Here is a 19293-nt window from a genome sequence, read left to right as displayed (position 1 = left end):
TCTATTTCTTCTATCTTAGAAAGTAAGCAATATTTTTAATCATTTCCAACCTACAAATCAGGGAACAACTCTATTAATTTGCTAAATGTAAAATATTAAATTAACAAATAATTAATAATAAGTAATAATATTTCAAAATTTTCTCTTTTTATGGCGCGTTTATTTTAATAATTTAAAATAAAAATCTATACAGAAAATTTTCATTCGCATTTGTATTTACGTCATATGCCACGCGAAAATCATCTTAGAAACTGCGAACTAATGACGGTACTGCTTATACAAATATCACATTTGATGACTGTTTTCCTTCATCTTTACGTATAGAATCATGGAATATATTATGCAGCGTTGCCACTCGCATGTGTTCTCAAAAGAAAAGAAACAAGATCATCCGCGTTAAAAGGAAGACCGCAAGACGTGGTTGTAATTAAGTTTAATTTAGGACACAATTAGTATGAAATTACCAAAATATTACCAATACTCGATCTCCTACTAGTCCATTTGACCAAATCGAACTATGACCTATTGGGCAAAATGCCTTCCATTACCTAATTAATACTATTAAATTACCGTCTTTTCATTCCCCACTTACGTCAGATCGACGTAGATTTGACGTTCATTAGGTCAGGTCTAACAGACTTTCGGACCTATCTGGAGGTCAATTGAACGTATTTTCGACTAATTTTGCTGCTTGGGAAAGGTGTTACCTGTAACGAATGATAAAACTTTCGCAAAAGTTCACACCACATTTAGATATGGTTGGCATAGTACGTAAAATGTTAGATTATATACAGTATTCAATCTTCAAATATAATGTATAATCAGTGGCCACGGGTTCTTTCCCTTAAAGCGTGGAAAGAATTGTTTTTCGTTCCTGTTCTCTCTCTCTCTCTCTTTCCCGGGTTTTTCCCTGGTTCTTTCCCGGTTCTTTCCCACCCTCGCAACACTAGATTTGATATCACATTTTTCTTTAAATTATTTGGAAGCACATCTTTATAAACTTTTATAAACCTGCTCAGTTTTATAAAACTATAAAACGCTAATTTTACTTTCAAATTTCTTATCATATTCCTAAGTTTTCAGAAACATTCTGAATATATAGAATAGTAAAGATCATGGCACACAAAAAACTTAAGACAGTCAGACATAAGCAATAAAGAAATCAACATGTTGGATTGTCTAAGGCTTACGGACTCTACCGTGATTGATCAATTCGCTCACTGCTTACGTATTACTGCTTAAATTTTTTTGTGTGATATAGCCCTAGGATTGTTTTCTTTTTCCTCCGTGACCGAATTCATATCAATATTTTGTTTTAGAGTTTGTTTTAAAGTTTCTTTATAACAAAGAGATTTAACACTGATAGTCAAATATAAAATCTAAAAAATATGTCATTATTTGAAAGCTTTTCAATAATAAAATTAATATTTTAGTTGTGTGTGGAATTTTAGATACGATAAAAAAAAGAGTGTCAAATATTTCAATATGATAACTTTCCTATTTTGTTAAACCGATGAGAAGAAATAAATTTTAGATATTTCCTTGAGAAAGTTGATTTGCGAAATTAATCAAATTCTAGAGGATATTGTCATTTATGATAATATTAATGCCTAAAAATTTAAAACACTGCTTCCGATTTCAACCATAAATTAAAGTCTTGGGTGAAACGACTTAAATATATTAAGAATCTCGGTCATTAGAAAAAGTAGCTGTAGTAATATTGTTTACGATATCTGACGTAAAACGGAAATGAAATCTCATCGTTTTAAAATTGCAAAACTGAGTCAGCAATCACCGATGATAAGGAAAATCTTATACGGCAAATAATAAAACAGTTTGCTTATATATATTATTATCAAACTAGAAAAATGTCGAATTTAGAACGTATTCAAGAATAGTAATAAATTCGTCTTTTGAGATATTGCAACCCTTAGAAATGTCCGATCTATCCACTAGAAATACTTTCCAATGCTAACTCAATCGGCACATTTGTGAAGAGAGAGATAACATGTAACGAGATTAAAATGTAATTAATGACATGTGTATCAGATAATAGTAGTAACGATACTTTATCATATGATATCGCATTGAGAAAAATTCTGAAAAAAAACGCAAGATTTATATCTTTGTTGCAACTACTTCAGAAACATATATAAATCTTTAAATCCATCTTATTCGCTTCAATATCCAACAACAAATCTACAACCAAAGATGCGTGCGTTCGCTTGGCTTCTATTTGTCGCTCTGGCATACGCCACTGAAGGTATGAATTTATCAGGAAATAGCAGAATTACTTTTCCGTTACTGTTACAGTTACTTTTTACAATAACAAATTTTCATAATGATGTTGCAATTTTTTATAACTTTAATGATAACTAACTAAAGTTGAAATTACGCTAAGAAAAGTCACTTTGAAAAGTAAAACGTCAGCAATACGCATTAATTACTGAAACTTTATTACTTATTATTGGAAAAAGTATAATAAGTAACTAGTAATGCCGTAAAGTTATTCCGTTACAAATTACATTAAAAAGAACGAGATGCAAATTGCGAGTTATCTTTTTCAGTAAGAAATGACTTTTTTTTCAATTCGTGATAAGTAACTATTAACTCTGGTTAATACTTAGTTTCAACTCTGGTGTTACATGAGGTGTGTTTTTTATTCCTGCATTCTCTGAACTGGTGCACAAGGTGCAATAAGTTGAAGTGAAATAAATGTATGTTTGCTTCACTGTATCTTATTGCATTGTATGCGCCACTTCAGAGAGTGCAGGAATACAAAATGGAACTATTATCAACATATAACATTCGCAACGTTATTACCAAATCGTTATTACAATAAGGCAACAAAGTAACTAACAATAAATAAGGCTCTTTAAATATGTGTAGTTTAATAAAAATTGATGTGAAATAAACAGTAAAGCTTTTGCTAGATATAAAAATTTCTATTCTAAATAAAACCGTAACTCTAAACAACTCATGTAGTTATAAAATAAATACGATGTTTAATTGCTAAAGTTAATGTATGTAAGATGTTTGCCAAGAAAAGACATAAATCAACACAGTAGTTATTCTATCTTTATTCGATATTCGGTGAGAGACAAGTCGATTTGTACCTCTTACTGGAAAATTTTTATAATAATGTACCAAATATTATTTTGCATATGTATTAATATAATTAATTTATTTTTGTTAATAAGGAGCTCCATCTCCTTCTACCAGTAAGGATGCTATCGGCATTAAGGATATTGGTGATGCTCCCATCGGAAAATTTAAGTATCAAGTGTCATTAAGCCAAAACGGCACACACATGTGCAGTGGATCTATTCTTGATGATTTGAATGTGTTAACTTCAGCAGCATGTGTAGTAGAGTTAGTTGAATATTCTGAATTTTTACCAATATACATTATTTTTGGAACGTAAAACTAATCTTATATGAACGTATTAAATAGACACAATGTATGAAATGTGTACGTATTCAATAAGCAAACTGCCAGCAGATATAATATCTAAACAAATCTACTGATTACAAGTAGATAGCAGATTTGCAACAGCTTAGACATTGCAACAGATTCAGTGTCATTTAAGTATTCATTCAACTTATATTTTGCTGGCAGAACTTAACGATGTAATCTAACAGCACATTGGAGGGTGATAGCAGAAACCGAACAGAGAGAGAGAGAGAGAGAGAGAGAGAGAGAGAGAGAAAGAGAGTGAATATTCTATTTCGTTAATATTTAAATGGAATACGTCGTTTAAATGGCAAAATGTGTTTAGTTTCTGCAATCAACATTCTATCATATTCCATTAGCAGCATCTGTTACATTTCTGTTGATATTTAATTGATAAAATACGTAACAAATACTTTAAAAATTTGTTCTTAATAGATATGGATTTTTAATATTCTTATATACTTCGTTATTTTCTTAGTTCCAAGTGTTCACCAAGTGAAATAACGGCCTATGTCGGCACAATTATAGACGGTACAGGATATAGTCATAACGTAGAGAGTATTATCGTCCACCAAAATTACGACAAATTATTATGTTCTAATGACATCGCCTTGATTCATCTTAAGGATCCTATCCAACGCAACGTACTAGTGAATCCGACATGTCTTCCAAAATCCAATAAAAGCTTCGAAGGCAAGGCGTGCACGTTATCCGGATGGACAATTACGGCAGTAATGTTAAACTTATGATATAAAAATTTTTCAATTACGCATATTCAGGAAAGAACTCTTCCTTAAAGTAATTTATTATTTTCTTTTTATATATAAATGTAACAAGAAATTAGAAATAATAAGTGTAAGAAGATATTTTAATTATAATAATTCTACTGCTGTTATTCATTGTTCAATGCTCGATGTAACAATTAATGCAATTATCTTTTCTAGAATGCAAACTTGCAAGAAACTGCGTTGGTAGTTGATAAGCAAACAGAATGCGCGAAAAGTCACTGGGAACTGACAGCTAGCCATATCTGCACTGTGGCTCAAAACAGAACGGATGGATACAAGGTGAGCCGTCGATTATTAGCATGAAAAACAAATCAATTAAATATATTTCGATACAACATTAACAGATTAATGATATAAATGATTCTAATCTTTGATGTCATTCTATATCATTTTGTTACATATCCATCACATGAATATTGTGTAAAAACATCTCATAGAAATAAAATGAATATAAAATTTTTTTTTAATTGAAACGCCAGACATTAAAAAAACGATATAAAAAGTAAATGTTATATGTTAATTAATAAAAAAAATTATGGCATTGTGCAAAATTAAAAAAAACCGCATGTTTCATCTACTTTACTACACTATAACTTTATATATTCATACTTATAGAAGTAGATATAATATTAAAAGAATCTAATTATATGCCGATTAAATTTTTACTTTATCATAAATTGATATATTTACATCTTTAATACATTTCTAAAAAAAATATTAATATCATAAAATAGAATAATACTAAACAGTAATGTAATTATATGCCAATTAAGTTACTTACGTTTAAATGATTATAATAATAATTTACAATAATAAGTAATTAATTACTACCGTATATAATAGTTTTATATGTCACTTCATATATCAGTATTTTCATATTAACCACATTTTTATTCAAGAATGATCATGGTTCACCTTTGGTTGCTAATGGAATTCAAATTGGAATCGCTTCCTCCGTCTGTTCTGGAGAGCCAGATGTTTACACAAGAGTGTCCAGTTTCCTGTCTTGGATAAATGCAAATTTGAAGACTTAAGAGATATTTAATCTGTTCATTAAATGACATTTGGTGTTACGAAGTTTATAATTTAAAGTAACAGTAATAATATAGTTTAAACAAGTTATTTCTGCGAAATGTATGCTCTTTTTTTCAATTAAATAAATTATGAATGTAAATAACAAAGCAGTAACAATCAAAGTTGTTTTCATTCTAAGATTCTCAGTTACCCCAGTTATAAACCACAACGAATAATATCATTTTATTTATATTAAATATTATACAAAATTGTGATAAATCTGCATGATACCGTCATAAAGAAGTTCGATGAATTTAGCGAAGAAAAATTTTTTGAAAGATAAATATAAATAATAATAAAAAAAAATTTAGTAAAATAAAACATAAAAGTAGATGAATATGTTATAAATTTCAAAAATTAAAATGGACATGATGCATAAAGTTAAATATTTACAGGTAATTTTCACAATAAGTTGTCTTATACAAATATGATTCCGAATTACATATTTCTCATTTACAATGTTAATACAATAATTTCTAAACTGGTAAATAAAGATGTTACCTGTAATGAATGATAAAACTTTCGCAAAAGTTTTCACATCACATTTAGATGTGTTTGACATAGTACGTAAAATGTTAGATCATATACAGTATCCAATCTTTAAATATAATTAGGTGTTAAACTTAATTCCTGCCGTTTTTCGTCTCCAAAATTGATTTGTTTCGAAGGAAAGATGAATGAATATCTTAATCAAAGTAATTTCCTCCATTTTCTACTTTATTACTAATTAATAATACTATTATTAATAATACCTTGATTAAGGTATTTCCTTTCAAAACAAATCAATTTTGGAGACGAAAAACGGCAGGAATTAAGTTTAACACCTAATATATTCTAGCATATACAATTTTATTTATGATTTATTCAAGATTTTATATTAAATCAAAATTTTATTAAATTTATTTTTTATTTACATAATTTCTTTCTTTATTTGTCTATTATAAATTTGTTGGACTTTGGCTACCTAGATTTATGATTCTTCAAGGTTTTTGTTGATTTCTGAACACGTGACACACAATCTGTTGACGATATCGTAGACGCGAATGTTATAGATATAGTAATCAATAGAAAGAAATCTACCAGAGATTATATACTTCATCAGAGATGAACAGAAATAAGCCCTTATTCTTCTGTTTATTCTAAGAAAAGTTATGACAGTGAAATCTGAGAATTTAATTAATACTTTACTACTTTTAATAAGTTATATAATGTAAATTATGCATGTAGTATTTTATCGTGCAATGATAGTGCATTGGGAAAAATTTAGAAAAATCTTACAAAAACATGATTTATATCTTTGTTGCAACTATATCAGAAGTATACATATATAAACCTGTAAATGCATCTATTCTCTTCAAACTCAAGCAACAATTTACAATCAAAAATATGTACATTCGCTTGTTTTATATTTATCGCTGTGATATATACCACTATAGATACAAATTTATAAGGTATTGTAGATATTTTATAATGGAGAAAATAAGAGAGACAGAGAGAGAGAGAGAGAGAGAGAAGAAGAAGAAGAAGAAAAAGAAAAAGAAGAGAAACAATAGTTGCTATCCATTTACACACAAGTGAAACTGACAAGTGAGTCTGAAGTGAGCTGTGTATTTTACACTCAGATTAATGACGTCACTACTTGCTTACTTTGATAAAAAGTTATCGCATGTCAACACAGGTTCATAACCTTACTTTGAAGTGAGTTTGCGAGACTCACTAATGCCCGTGTCACACTATGCATTGAAGTTTGAGGATTGCGAATTAAGGATTAGAATTCGACCAATCAGGTAGTAATAGTTAATTTTAATCCGTTTCGTTCTAATTGGCTGAATTCTAATCCTCAATTTGCAATCCTAAGTCTCCAATGCGCGAAATGAGCATGAGGATGCGGTCCATTTGACGCTACAAATGCTTTGAAGCTTTTAATTGACCAATCAGAAGAAAGAATTTTATTAATTGACAAATCAAAAAATGCTTCGAAGCAACTGTAGAATCAAATCGACCATATCCTAAAGCGCACGGTGTACGCTAAAAATATCTAATAAAAGGAAATATTAATTTGCGATTTTATTTATAAGAGATACATAAAATTATAAATTTTAAATTTATTTATTAAATTTATATATTATTAAACATAATTCAAGAAAAAAAATTGAAATATAGGATTTGGATAAATGATAGAATTTGTACATTTCACGATAAATAAGTCTAAGACGTGAATCAAACTAAATAAAATTTTGATTTATAACAAATAATTAAAAGTTGTATTTATTAAATTTTCAAGGAGATTTAGGTAATTCTCTTGTCTCTTTTGGTATGCTATGTGTTCGGAGATGGCTCGATATATATACTAGAATGGCCTCTTTCACGAAATGGATTAAAAAATATATTATTTAATAATGGGACAAAACAAAATATATCTTTAGCAATATTAGTGAAACAATATTAAGATATATTTTATGCACATACATTATTATTTAAATATATTAAAATTCTGTATTCCACAAATGTTGCATAAATTTAATTTATAAAACGTTGAACAAGTTTAATATACGATAAATAATAATTATAACTATGTGTGTATATAAGAAAGAGAATTTGAAATAATTTTTTAATAATAAAATAAAAAATACTGAGTGTTCAAATTTTTAATTAAAAATTAAAGAATTATTTTTATGCGTTTTATACATCTAGAAAAATGACGAGTTTAGAACGAGTTAAAGAATAGTAATAAATTCATCTTTTCAGATATTGCAACCCTTAGAAATGTTCGACTATCTATTAGAAACATTTTCCAATGCTAACTCGATCGGCACATATGTGAAGAGAGAGATAACATCTAACGAGATTAAAATGTATTTTATGACATGTGTATCAGATAATAGTAGTAACGATACTTTATCATATGATATCGCATTAAGAAAAATTCTGGAAAACAAACGCAAGATTTATATCTTTGTTGCAACTACTTCAGAAATATATATAAATCTTTAAATGCATCTATTCGCTTCAATATCAAGCAACAAATCTGCAACCGAAGATGCGTGCGTTCGCTTGTTTTATATTTGTCGCTCTGGCATACGCTACTGAAGGTATGAATTTATCAGAAAATGGAAGAATTACTTTTCCGTTACTCTTACAGTTGCTTTTTACAATAACAATTTTTCATAATAATATTGCAATTTTTTATAACTGTAATGATGACTAAATATATAAAGCTGAAATTAAAGCTAAGAAAAGTCACTTCGAAAAGTAAAATGTCACCAATACGCATTACTTACGAAAACTTTATTACTTATTATTGGAAAAAGTAACAAGAGAGTAACTAGTAATGCCGTAAACTAATTCCGTTACAAATTACATTAAAAAGAACGAGATGCAAATTGCGAGTTATCTTTTTCAGTAACAAATTACTTTATTTTCAATTCTTGATAAATAACTATTAACTGTTTCAACTCTGGTGTTACATGAGATCTGTTTTTTATTTCTACATTCTCTGAACTGGTGCACAAGATGCAATAAGTTGAAGTGATATAAATGTATGTTTGCTTCACTTTATCTTATTACACTGTATGCACCAGTTCAGAAAATGTAGGAATACAAAACGAATCTATTATCAATATATAACATTCGGAACGTTATTACAACAATGCAACTAAGTAACTAACAATAAATAACGGCAGTTACGATAACTAATTACTTCCATTACCTGGAAATATTATTTCCATATACTTTATAAGTTATTATGTAACTACTTTATGGGAAAGAAAATGAGAGAGAGAGAGAGAGAGAGAGAATGGAAAACAGAGAATTAAACATGTCCGATAACATGTGCTGGATGTAGCATCAATATATTGGTCAACATGTCGGGTTACTGTATATATGTATTATATAAATGTAATAACTTTTCTAGCAAACATAACATTTATAAAATATAATAGATCTATCAATTTTATAAATGTAATCGATTGACCACGCGTCTGCTAGTTCTGCTACAGAAAACAATCTGACATACTGATCAATATGTTGATGCAACAAGCGGTACATATATTAGCTCAATGCTAGAACTTATTTGCAACTTTCAGACGATTTGTAGTTTGTTTCCCTTAACTCACTAATCTGCGCGGAGTCTAAATGCCAATCGGCAGTAAATTCCAGCACTGTATTAGTTATTACTTTTCAATAAATTCAAAGTTTTTAATAATAACGATTGTATGTTATTTATATAGTAAATTTTATCGTATATGTAAGAAAAACATATATCTAAAACGAACTAGAATATTATGAACAAACAAATTAATTAATTATAATTAATTATGTCAACGGAAAGGATGTATATATCTCTTTGCATTCTTTAAATATGTGTAGTTTAATAAAAATTAATGTGAAATGAACAATAAAGCTTTTGCTAGATATAAAAAATTTCTATTCCCCAAATAAAACTGTAATTTCTCTAAACAACTCATTTAGTTATAAAATAAACACGATGTTTAATTGCTAAAGTTAATGTAAATAAGATATTTTTTCAAGAAAAGACATAAATCAACACAGGATTTATTTTATCTTTATTCGATGTTCTGGGAGAGACAAATCGATTTGTACATCTTACCGGAAAATTTTTATAATAATGTAACAGATATTATTTTACACTTGTATTAATATAATCAATTTATTTTTGTTAATAAGGAGCTCCATCTCCTTCTACCATAAGTGAGGATGCTCCTATCGACATTAAGGATGTTAGTGATGCTCCCATCGGAAAATTTAAGTATCAAGTTTCATTAAGAGGAAGCGACGGCCACATATGCAGTGGATCTATTCTTGATAATTTTAATGTGTTAACTTCAGCCGAATGTGTTGTTAAGTATGTTGAATATTCTGAGTTTTTATCAATATACATTATTTTTGGAGTGTAAAACTAACCTTATTTGAACGTATTAAATAGACACAGAGTGTATGAAATGTGTACGTATTCAATAAGCAAACTGTCAGCAGATATAATATCTAAACAAATCTACTGATTACAAATTAATAGCAGATTTGCTTAGATATTGCAACATATTCAGTATCATTTAAGTATTCATTCAACTTATATTTTGCTGGCAGAACTTAACGATGTAATCTAACATCAAATTGGAGGGTGATACCAAACAGAGTGAGAGAGAGAGAGAGAGAGAGAGTGTGAATATTTTATTTCGTTAACATTTAAATGGAATACGTCATTTAAACGGCAAAGTGTTTAGTTTCTGCAATCAATATTCTATCATATTCTATTAGCAGCATCTGTTATATTTCTGTTGATATTCAATTGATAAAATACATAACAAATACTTTCAAAATTTTGTTCTTAATAGATATGGATTTTTAATTTTCTTATGTACTTCGTTATTCTTAGTTTGAAGTGTTCACTAGATGAAATAACGGTCCATGTCGGCACAAACTTAATAAAAGGTACAGGATACCGTCATAACGTAGAGAGTATTATCGTCCACCAAAATTACGACAAATTATTATGCTCTAATGACATCGCCTTGATTCACCTTAAGGATCCTATCCAACGCAACGTACTAGTGAATCCGACAAGTCTTCCAAAATTCAATAAAAGCTTCGAAGGCAAGAAGTGCACATTATCCGGATGGATAATTAAATCAGTAATGTTAAACTTATGATATAAAAATTTCTAATTATACATATTCAGGAAAAAACTTTTTCTTAAAGTAATTTAGTATTTTCTTTTTATATAAATGTAACAAGAAATTAGAAATAATAAGTGTAAAAAGATATTTTAATTATAATAATTCTGCTGCTTATTCGTTGTTCGATGCTCGATGTAACAATTAATGCAATTATCCTTTCTAGAATGAAAACTTGCAACAAACTGAGTTGATAGTTGATAACCAAAAAGAATGCGCGAAAAGTCACTGGGAACTGACAGACAGCCATATCTGCACTATAGCTCAAAACAAAACGGAAGATTCCCAGGTAAGCCTTCGATTATTAATATGAAAAACAAATCAATTATATTTTTTTGATACAATATTAATAGATTAATAATACAAATGATTCTAATCTTTGGTGCCATTCTATATCATTTTGTTACGTATCTAGGGTAAACTCGAGTATGATGGCCATAGTTTTTTAAAATGCAAAAAACATACATTTATTCTCGTTACTTTTTAACAATATTTGGGATATTACTTTCACTGAAGCTTAAAGTAACAAATACTATCGAAATTAAAAAGAAAATACTTAACAGAATTTTAATTTTTTCAAAATATTACAAAGTATGTATTGGCCATCTTATCTGATTTTTAGGGAAAAGATGGCCATGACATTAAGAAAGATAGCCATAGTATTTATAAATAAATAGTGAAAATAAAAGTATTCATTATAGATCACATTGCAATTTACGTACCTTTACTGTATATGTAATGTTGATTATGTTAGCTTAACTGTAATTTATTAGACATTATAACAGTTTTTAGCAGCACGTGCAAAACTTTGCAGATAGTCGAAAGAAAAAAATATTAGATAATGTTTAATATTGTTATTTTGAACAGTGTACTTATATGAACTATTGTAAATATCGATTATCTTTAAGAATAACTATAAAAATGCACTATTTATCAATTGTTGGAGAAATTATGGCCTATAGTCATCTTTTCCGTATGGCCATAATACCCTAGTTTATCCTATCGCATGAATATTGTGTAAAAACATCTCATAGAAATAAAATGAATATAAAATATTTTTTAATCGAAACGCCTGACATTAAGCATAACGATATATAAAAAGCAAATATTATATATTTATTAATTAAAATAATTATAGCGTAGCCAAATAATAAAAACCTCATGTTTCTTCTACCTTACTACACTGTATCTTTATATATTCATACTAATAGGAGTAGATATAATATTAAAAGAATCTAATTATATGCCGATTAAATTTTTGCTTTAACATAAATTGATATATTTACATCTTCAACATATTTCTAAAAAAAATATTAATATTATAAAGTTGTATAACTCTAAACAGTTATCTAATTATATGCCAATTAAATTACTTACGTTTAAATGATAATAATAATAATTTGCAATAATAAGTAATTAATTACTACCGTATATAATAGTTTTATATGTCACTTCATATATCAGTATTTTCATATTTATCACGTTTCCATTCAAGAATGATATTGGTGCACCTTTGGTTGCTAATGGAGTTCAAATTGGAATCGTTTCCTCCGCCTGTTCTTGTAATCCTGGAGATCCAGATATTTACACAAGGGTGACCAGTTTCCTGTCTTGGATCGATACAAATTTGAAGACTTAAGAGATACTTAATTTGTTTATTAAATTGGTAACACCATTTGGTGTTACAAAATTTATAATTTAAAATAACAGTAATAATATAATTTAAACAAAAAAAATTATTTCTGCGAAATGTATGCTCTTTTTTTTAATTAAATAAATTATAAAGAACAAAACAGTAACAATCATCAAAGTTGTTTTTATTCTAAGATTCTCAGATTATTGCAATTAATTGCATTGAATAATATAATTTTATTTATGTTAAGTATTATACAAAATTGATAAATCTGCATGATACTGTTATAAATAAGTTTGACGAATTTAGGGAAGAAAAATTTTTTGAAAGATAAATTATTAAAAATAAAAAATTCTAAAAAATGTATAAAAATGGATGATTACGTTATAAATTTTAAAAATTAAAATGGACATGACTCATAAAGTTAAATATTTACAGGTAATTTTCACAGTAAGTTGTCTTATACAAATAAGATTCCGAATTACGTATTTCTCGTATACAATGTTTATACAATAATTTCTAATCTGGAATATAAAGATGTTATCTGTAAATGGATGATAGAACTTTCGCAAAAGTTTACATCACATTTAGATGTGGTTGGCATAGTAGTTAAAATGTTAAATTATATACACACAGAGCATCCAATATTTAAATATAATACATATTCTAGCATATATGTAACTGTATTCATGATTTATTCAAGATTTTATTAAATCACGATTTTATTAAATTTATATTTTATTTAGAAAGTTTCTTTCTTTATTTGTCTATTATAAATTTGTTGCACTTTGGCCACCTAAATTTATGATTCTTTAAGGTTTTTATTGATTTCTGAATATGTGACACACAATCTGTTGACGATATCGTAGACTCGAATGTTATAGATATAGTAATCAATAGAAAGAAATCTACCACAGATTATATACTTCCTTAGAGATAAGAACAGATATGAGTCCTTATTCTTCTGTTATTCTAAGAAAAGTTATGACAGTGGAAACTGAAAATTTAATTAAGACTACCACTTTTAATATGTTACATAATGGAAATTATAAATATAATATTTTATCGTGCAATGATACTGCATTGGGAAACATTTAGAAAATATGACAAAAACATTAATTATATCTTTTCAACTATATCAGAAGTATATAAAACCTATGAACGCATCTACTCACTTCAATATAGTTGCAAAGATATTATATTACTTCTGATATAGTTGCAAAGATATAATTAATTTTTTGTCACATTTTCTAAATATTTATCGCTGTGGTATGTACCACTAAAGATACGAATTTATGAAGTATTATAAATTCGTATTTTTAATGGTATATACCACAGCGTAAATATCAAACAAAGCGAATGTATGTATTTTTTATTATAAATTTGTTGCCTGAGTTTGAAGTGAGTAGATGCGTTCATAGGATTATATATACTTCCGATATAGTTGCAACAAAGATATAAATCAAGTTTTTGTCACATTTTTCTAAATTTTTTATAATAGAGAAAATAAGAGAGAGAGAGAGAGAGAGAGAGAAGAAGAAGAAGAAGAAGGAGAAGAGAAATAATAGTTGCTTTCCATTTACACACAAGTGAAACTGAGTCTGAAGTGAGCTGAGTATCTTACACTCAGATTAATAACGTCACTACTTGCTTACTTTAGTAAAAAGTTATCGTATGTCGACATAGGTTCATAACCTTACTTTAAAGTGAGTTTACAAGACTCACTAATGCCTATGTCACACTGTGCATTTAAGATCGATGATTACGAATTAAGGATTAGAATCGACCAATCAGATAGTAATAGTTAATTTTAATCCGTTTCGTTCTAATTGGCTGAATTCTAATTCTCAATTCGCAATCCTAAGGGGTTCCGCACAATAAAAGGAATATGGAACAGAGAACAGATAACAAGAATTTCAATCTATCAGAAACCTATCAGAACTGTGTATTCCACAATACATGATTTTTGATAGGTTGAAATTCTTATTCTCTGTTCTCTGTTCCCTGTTCCTTTTATTGTGCGGAGCCCCTCAGTCTCCAATGCGTAGTGTGAAATGAGCATAACGATGCGATCCATTTGACGCTACAAATGCTTTGAAGCTTTTGATTGACCAATCAGAAGAAAGAATTTTACTAATTGGCCAATCAAAAAATACTTCAAAGCATCCGTAGAATCAAATAGACATTATATCTTAAAGCACACGGTCTATAAACACTAAAAATATTTAATAAAAGATAATATTAATTTGCGACTTTATTTATAAGCGATACATAAAATTATAAATTTCAAAATTATTTATTAAATTTATATATTATTAAATACAACCTAAGAAAGTAAAAATTTGAAATATAATGCTAGGAGAAGTGATAATATCAGATAATAAGTAATAATAAGGCTCCACAAGTATAAAACAATTTAGAATAAATGAAGGACTAAGAGCCAGTAATGTAACAAAAAATTTTAATTTAACACATAAAAATAATTACACGTTTCGATCGGGTCATTCTCAATGTTACAGTGATTAAATTATATATAAAACTGGACCTTATTGAATAGTATGCTGAGCGTGTATAAATGAAAATGAATGTAAAAAGTGGTGATCCACGTCGTGGTAACAAACAATTATTACTTTAAAAATTGGAGAAAATTTGTAAATGAAGTAATAACGAACAAGTGATTTCGACAATAACGGATAATGTAATGTCAAGAACGAAAACACAAAACGGAGAGAACCAACGAAGAGTTGGTCTATTTTATGTTATTAACTTTGTGGCCACGATGTGAATCTCCATCTTTTTGGGTTTTTATTTATATATTCTCGACTTCTTTTCTAATAATATCATTACGGTTTTACTGTCGACAATTTTCAACGATGTCTAATTTATTAACTAGCAATATTATAACACAGGACATGAAGAATAGTGTTAACCGCACATATTTCCAATAATTTAGTTACTATAACATTAAGAATGACTCGATCGGTGTCAAAATGTATGTGTAATTATTTTTATGTGTTAAATTAAAATTTGTTTATATTACTGTCTCTTATCCCTTCATTTATTCTAAATTGGACAATATCAAAATTTTACGAATATTTAACGATAATTAAGTGTAAGATATGAATTAAACTAAATAAAATTTTGATTTATAATAATTAATTAAAAGTTGTATTTATTAAAGTTTCAAGGAAACTCGTGTGATCCTCTTGTTTCTAATGGTGTTCAAATTGGTATAACATGTGCTGTCGGGCGATCGATGTATTCACTAAAGTGTTCTTTTTCAAGGATTGGATCCAAAAACATATTATCGAGTAATAAGATAAAATCAGATAAATTACTGATTTGTTACTAAAATTTTTTATTTTAAAACTCTTTTATGTTAAGTGATAACATTTTCTTTATTCTGGTCTGTCTCAATGTTCAAAAACTTTAGTTTAATAAAATTTATGGCCTGATATGAATTATAATATATCATTTATGTACTAATGTAAATATTTTAATTTATTCACATTGAGAATGTCTCGATAACGAGTCAGAACACGTTTGTGTACTAAATAATATCAACAGAATAAAATTAATATTTTAGCAAATCCAGCTTGACTCGTAACCCTTTTATTGCTTATTATTTTTATTTTAAATTATTTGAGTCTGTTATCTATATTCTCATTTATTTCTTATTTATTGTATAAAAATTCGTTCAATTTGATCAGGCAAATATATAATTTTTACAAAGCTACTATAAAAACGCGATACGCAATCTATTGATAACATCATAGAATATTAGATATAGTAATCGATATAAAAATAAAATAACTATGATGAGGTTTTGTACAATATCAGATAAACACGCGTTAATTCCCATTCTTTTAAGAAAAGTGAAGATTGTGAAAATTACAAATCTAATTAAAACTATTATCTTTATCAATGAACAAGTGCATAATGTAAACTCTACAAATAATATTTCTTTGTACAATACTGAAAAAAATTCAGAAAAGCGTCATAAGCACGTGATTCATATCTTTGATTCAAGATTTCAACTACTTCAATAATATATATAACCTGTGAATGCATCTCTTCATTTTAATCCCAGGTAACAAATAAGCAAGATGCGTGCGTTAGTTTGTTTTATATTTACCGCTCTGGTATACGGCACTGAAGGTAAGAATTTATAAATTATAAATATTTTAATATAATATAAAAAAAGAGAAATAGAGATTCAGACAATGAACATTAAAGATTTTTATAATATCTTTTAGATATTTTTTTAGATATATATATATATATATGTTTTTAAAAATGTCTTTATGACGTCTTTTATAATACAGCAACAAAATGAAAAGTTTCTTTTAAACAATTTAAAATGACCTGTCCCTGAACTTGACTACGCCATTTAAGGTCAAACCAATGATACATCTTATGCATCAGTCAAAATCAAATAACTTTTGTATGAAATATTCTACAAAACGTTTTGTTTCTAAGATATACATTTGTCACACTTCAACTGACTTACCTTATATATGCGCAAAGTTCTTAATAATAAGTTATTATCCGTTACATAATATTCATAGATTCTGTAAATATTGTTGTACTTTATATTTATGAAAACTATACAATTTTCTAGAAAAAAAATTATATGTATACAACATAATACTTTTATCCATTTCTAATACTTATTAATAGTTCCACTATTGATCAATTAATTACATAAACTAATTTTTTTAGGAGAATACATGAATTTCCCGGTAATATTCTCAAAATACGTATAATTTAACGTTAAAATCATTGTGTCGCGATTAATAAAACTTATGGTAAACAAAAGAATTTTATTTTTAATAAATTTATCCGAACAGCTCATTAGCCATAAAATTGACACGACATTTAATTGTTATTTCTTAAAGGTATGTGTGTGTGTATATATATGATAATATAATATATTGTTGTATGTGCATATTAACATAATCAATTATTTTTAGTAACGTCATTAACATATGTATATTAACGTGATTAATTAATTTTTATCAATAAGGAGCTCCTCATATCGGCGGTAAGGATGCTCCAATTGGCAACTTTCCGCATCAAGTGTCATTGAGATTCAATGGCGGCCACATGTGTGGTGGATCTATTCTTGATAAATATAACATATTAACCGCAGCACGTTGTGTTAAAGTGTAAGTTAAATATTTTGAATTTGTAACAATATGTATTTAGTAGAATTTAAAAACTAGCCTTTTAACATTTTAATGAACAAAGTATTCTTTATCATTAATTATAATCGTAAAATGCATCATTATTTGTTTGACACTTTTTTTTAGATAAAATGTGAATTTTTATTTTAAGAGTGATTTATAATTAATACCTTACATTATTTCTATTAACATTCTACTTACAAAATTTAAAGCAAACATTTTCAACATCTGTTTTCAACAACTCTGAATATCCGAGTATTATACATGCATTTTTTATTCTTAGTTTCAATCAATATGATTTGGATTATCTAAAGATCCATGCTGGCACAAACTGGTTGGATGTACCAGGAGCAGTTTATGATGTAGAAAGTGTAAGCGTCAACTCTCAATATAACGAGAATTTAATCATTAATGACGTCGCTTTAATTCACCTTAAAAATCCTATCACGTACAACGTATTAGTGCAACCGATAAATCTTGTGACAACCGATAAAGAACTCGAAGGCAAGCCATGCACATTATCTGGTTGGGGAAATACTTCGGTAATACTGTACTCATGATACAGAAATTTTTCAGTTATACATATCTAAGAATCAGATATTTTCTTTTAGAGAAACTAATTATTTTTTCGTTATATATGTAATGACTTTAAAAGTAATAAATAAGAAGATATTTTGATAATAATAATTCGTTTATTAATTGTCACATGACAGTTGCTTTGATTATCAATGTAACAATGCAATCTTTTTTAGCTTAATGGAAGTACTTCAAATAACATGCAAGAAATTGAGTTAACAGTTTATCCACAAAAAGATTGCAAGGCAGCACAACCGAAAGTGACAGATAGCCATATCTGCACTTTGACTACAGAAGGAGAAGGAGCATGCTACGTAAGCCATTGATTACTGATATCATAAAACAAATCAATACATGTATATTTTTAATAACAATAAAATAATAAATAATGTTAAATATTAACAAAATACATTATTATAATATAAAAATTATAATATTAAATTTAATCGCCTCGTTATATGATTACACTTTCACCTACACTGAAATGATTATAAGTATTATTTGCAGTAAACAATTTCTTACTATATAAACACTGGTATTTTATTATTAATTGCATCTTCATTCCAGGGAGATTTTGGTGGACCATTGGTGGCCAATGAAGTTCAAATTGGAATCGTTTCCTTTAGTACTTCCTGCGCGTTTGGATTCCCAGACATTTACACAAGAGTTTCCAGTTTCGTAACATGGATCACTGAACATTTGAAGAAATAAAAAACGTTATTTAATTTATAAAATAATATTTTTCATGTCTAAAGTAGAAGAATTAAAGATGGATTATATATAGGAATTCAATATATTTGTGTAATGTTTACTGTGAAAAATCTTCAAAAACTTTAAAATTTTGTCCAACTTCATCCTGGTTTGCGGTATTTATCCCACAAATATTGTAT

General features: G+C 27.6%; 2 protein-coding genes across 2 annotated transcripts in view; both read left to right on the top strand.

The window, feature by feature from the left end:
* Positions 1-19257, top strand: part of LOC108767210 (trypsin-2-like) — a 25021-nt gene extending 5764 nt beyond the window's left edge. Inside the window, exons 2-9 of the mRNA XM_018516948.1 lie at positions 10002-10179; positions 10711-10966; positions 11175-11297; positions 12504-12630; positions 17668-17809; positions 18111-18369; positions 18580-18717; positions 18971-19257. Coding sequence (XP_018372450.1) covers positions 10002-10179; positions 10711-10966; positions 11175-11297; positions 12504-12630; positions 17668-17809; positions 18111-18369; positions 18580-18717; positions 18971-19114 — 1367 coding nt within the window. The 3' untranslated portion in view covers positions 19115-19257. The remainder of the gene's footprint in view (positions 1-10001; positions 10180-10710; positions 10967-11174; positions 11298-12503; positions 12631-17667; positions 17810-18110; positions 18370-18579; positions 18718-18970) is intronic.
* Positions 2198-5420, top strand: LOC108767303 (chymotrypsin-1-like). The gene is made up of 5 exons (XM_018517067.1): positions 2198-2263; positions 3201-3372; positions 3932-4184; positions 4398-4520; positions 5141-5420. The coding sequence occupies exons 1-5, from the start codon at positions 2212-2214 to the stop codon at positions 5273-5275; spliced, it is 735 nt and encodes a 244-aa protein (XP_018372569.1). The 5' UTR covers positions 2198-2211; the 3' UTR covers positions 5276-5420.
* Positions 19258-19293: the final 36 nt, after the last annotated feature.

Source organism: Trachymyrmex cornetzi, unplaced genomic scaffold (assembly GCF_001594075.2).
Source record: "Trachymyrmex cornetzi isolate Tcor2-1 unplaced genomic scaffold, Tcor1.1 scaffold67, whole genome shotgun sequence".
NCBI lineage: Eukaryota > Metazoa > Arthropoda > Insecta > Hymenoptera > Formicidae > Trachymyrmex > Trachymyrmex cornetzi.
Note: the sequence above shows the minus strand (reverse complement) of the source record. Positions and strands in the feature narration are given on the sequence as shown.

Coding starts and splice junctions, on each gene's coding strand:
- LOC108767303 (XM_018517067.1), top strand. CDS start 2,212: ATGCGTGCGTTCGCTTGGCTTCTATTTGTCGCTCTGGCATACGCCACT. Junction 4,185..4,397: donor CCGGATGGACAATTACGGCA/GTAATGTTAAAC, acceptor TATCTTTTCTAG/AATGCAAACTTGCAAGAAAC. Junction 4,521..5,140: donor ACAGAACGGATGGATACAAG/GTGAGCCGTCGA, acceptor TTTTTATTCAAG/AATGATCATGGTTCACCTTT.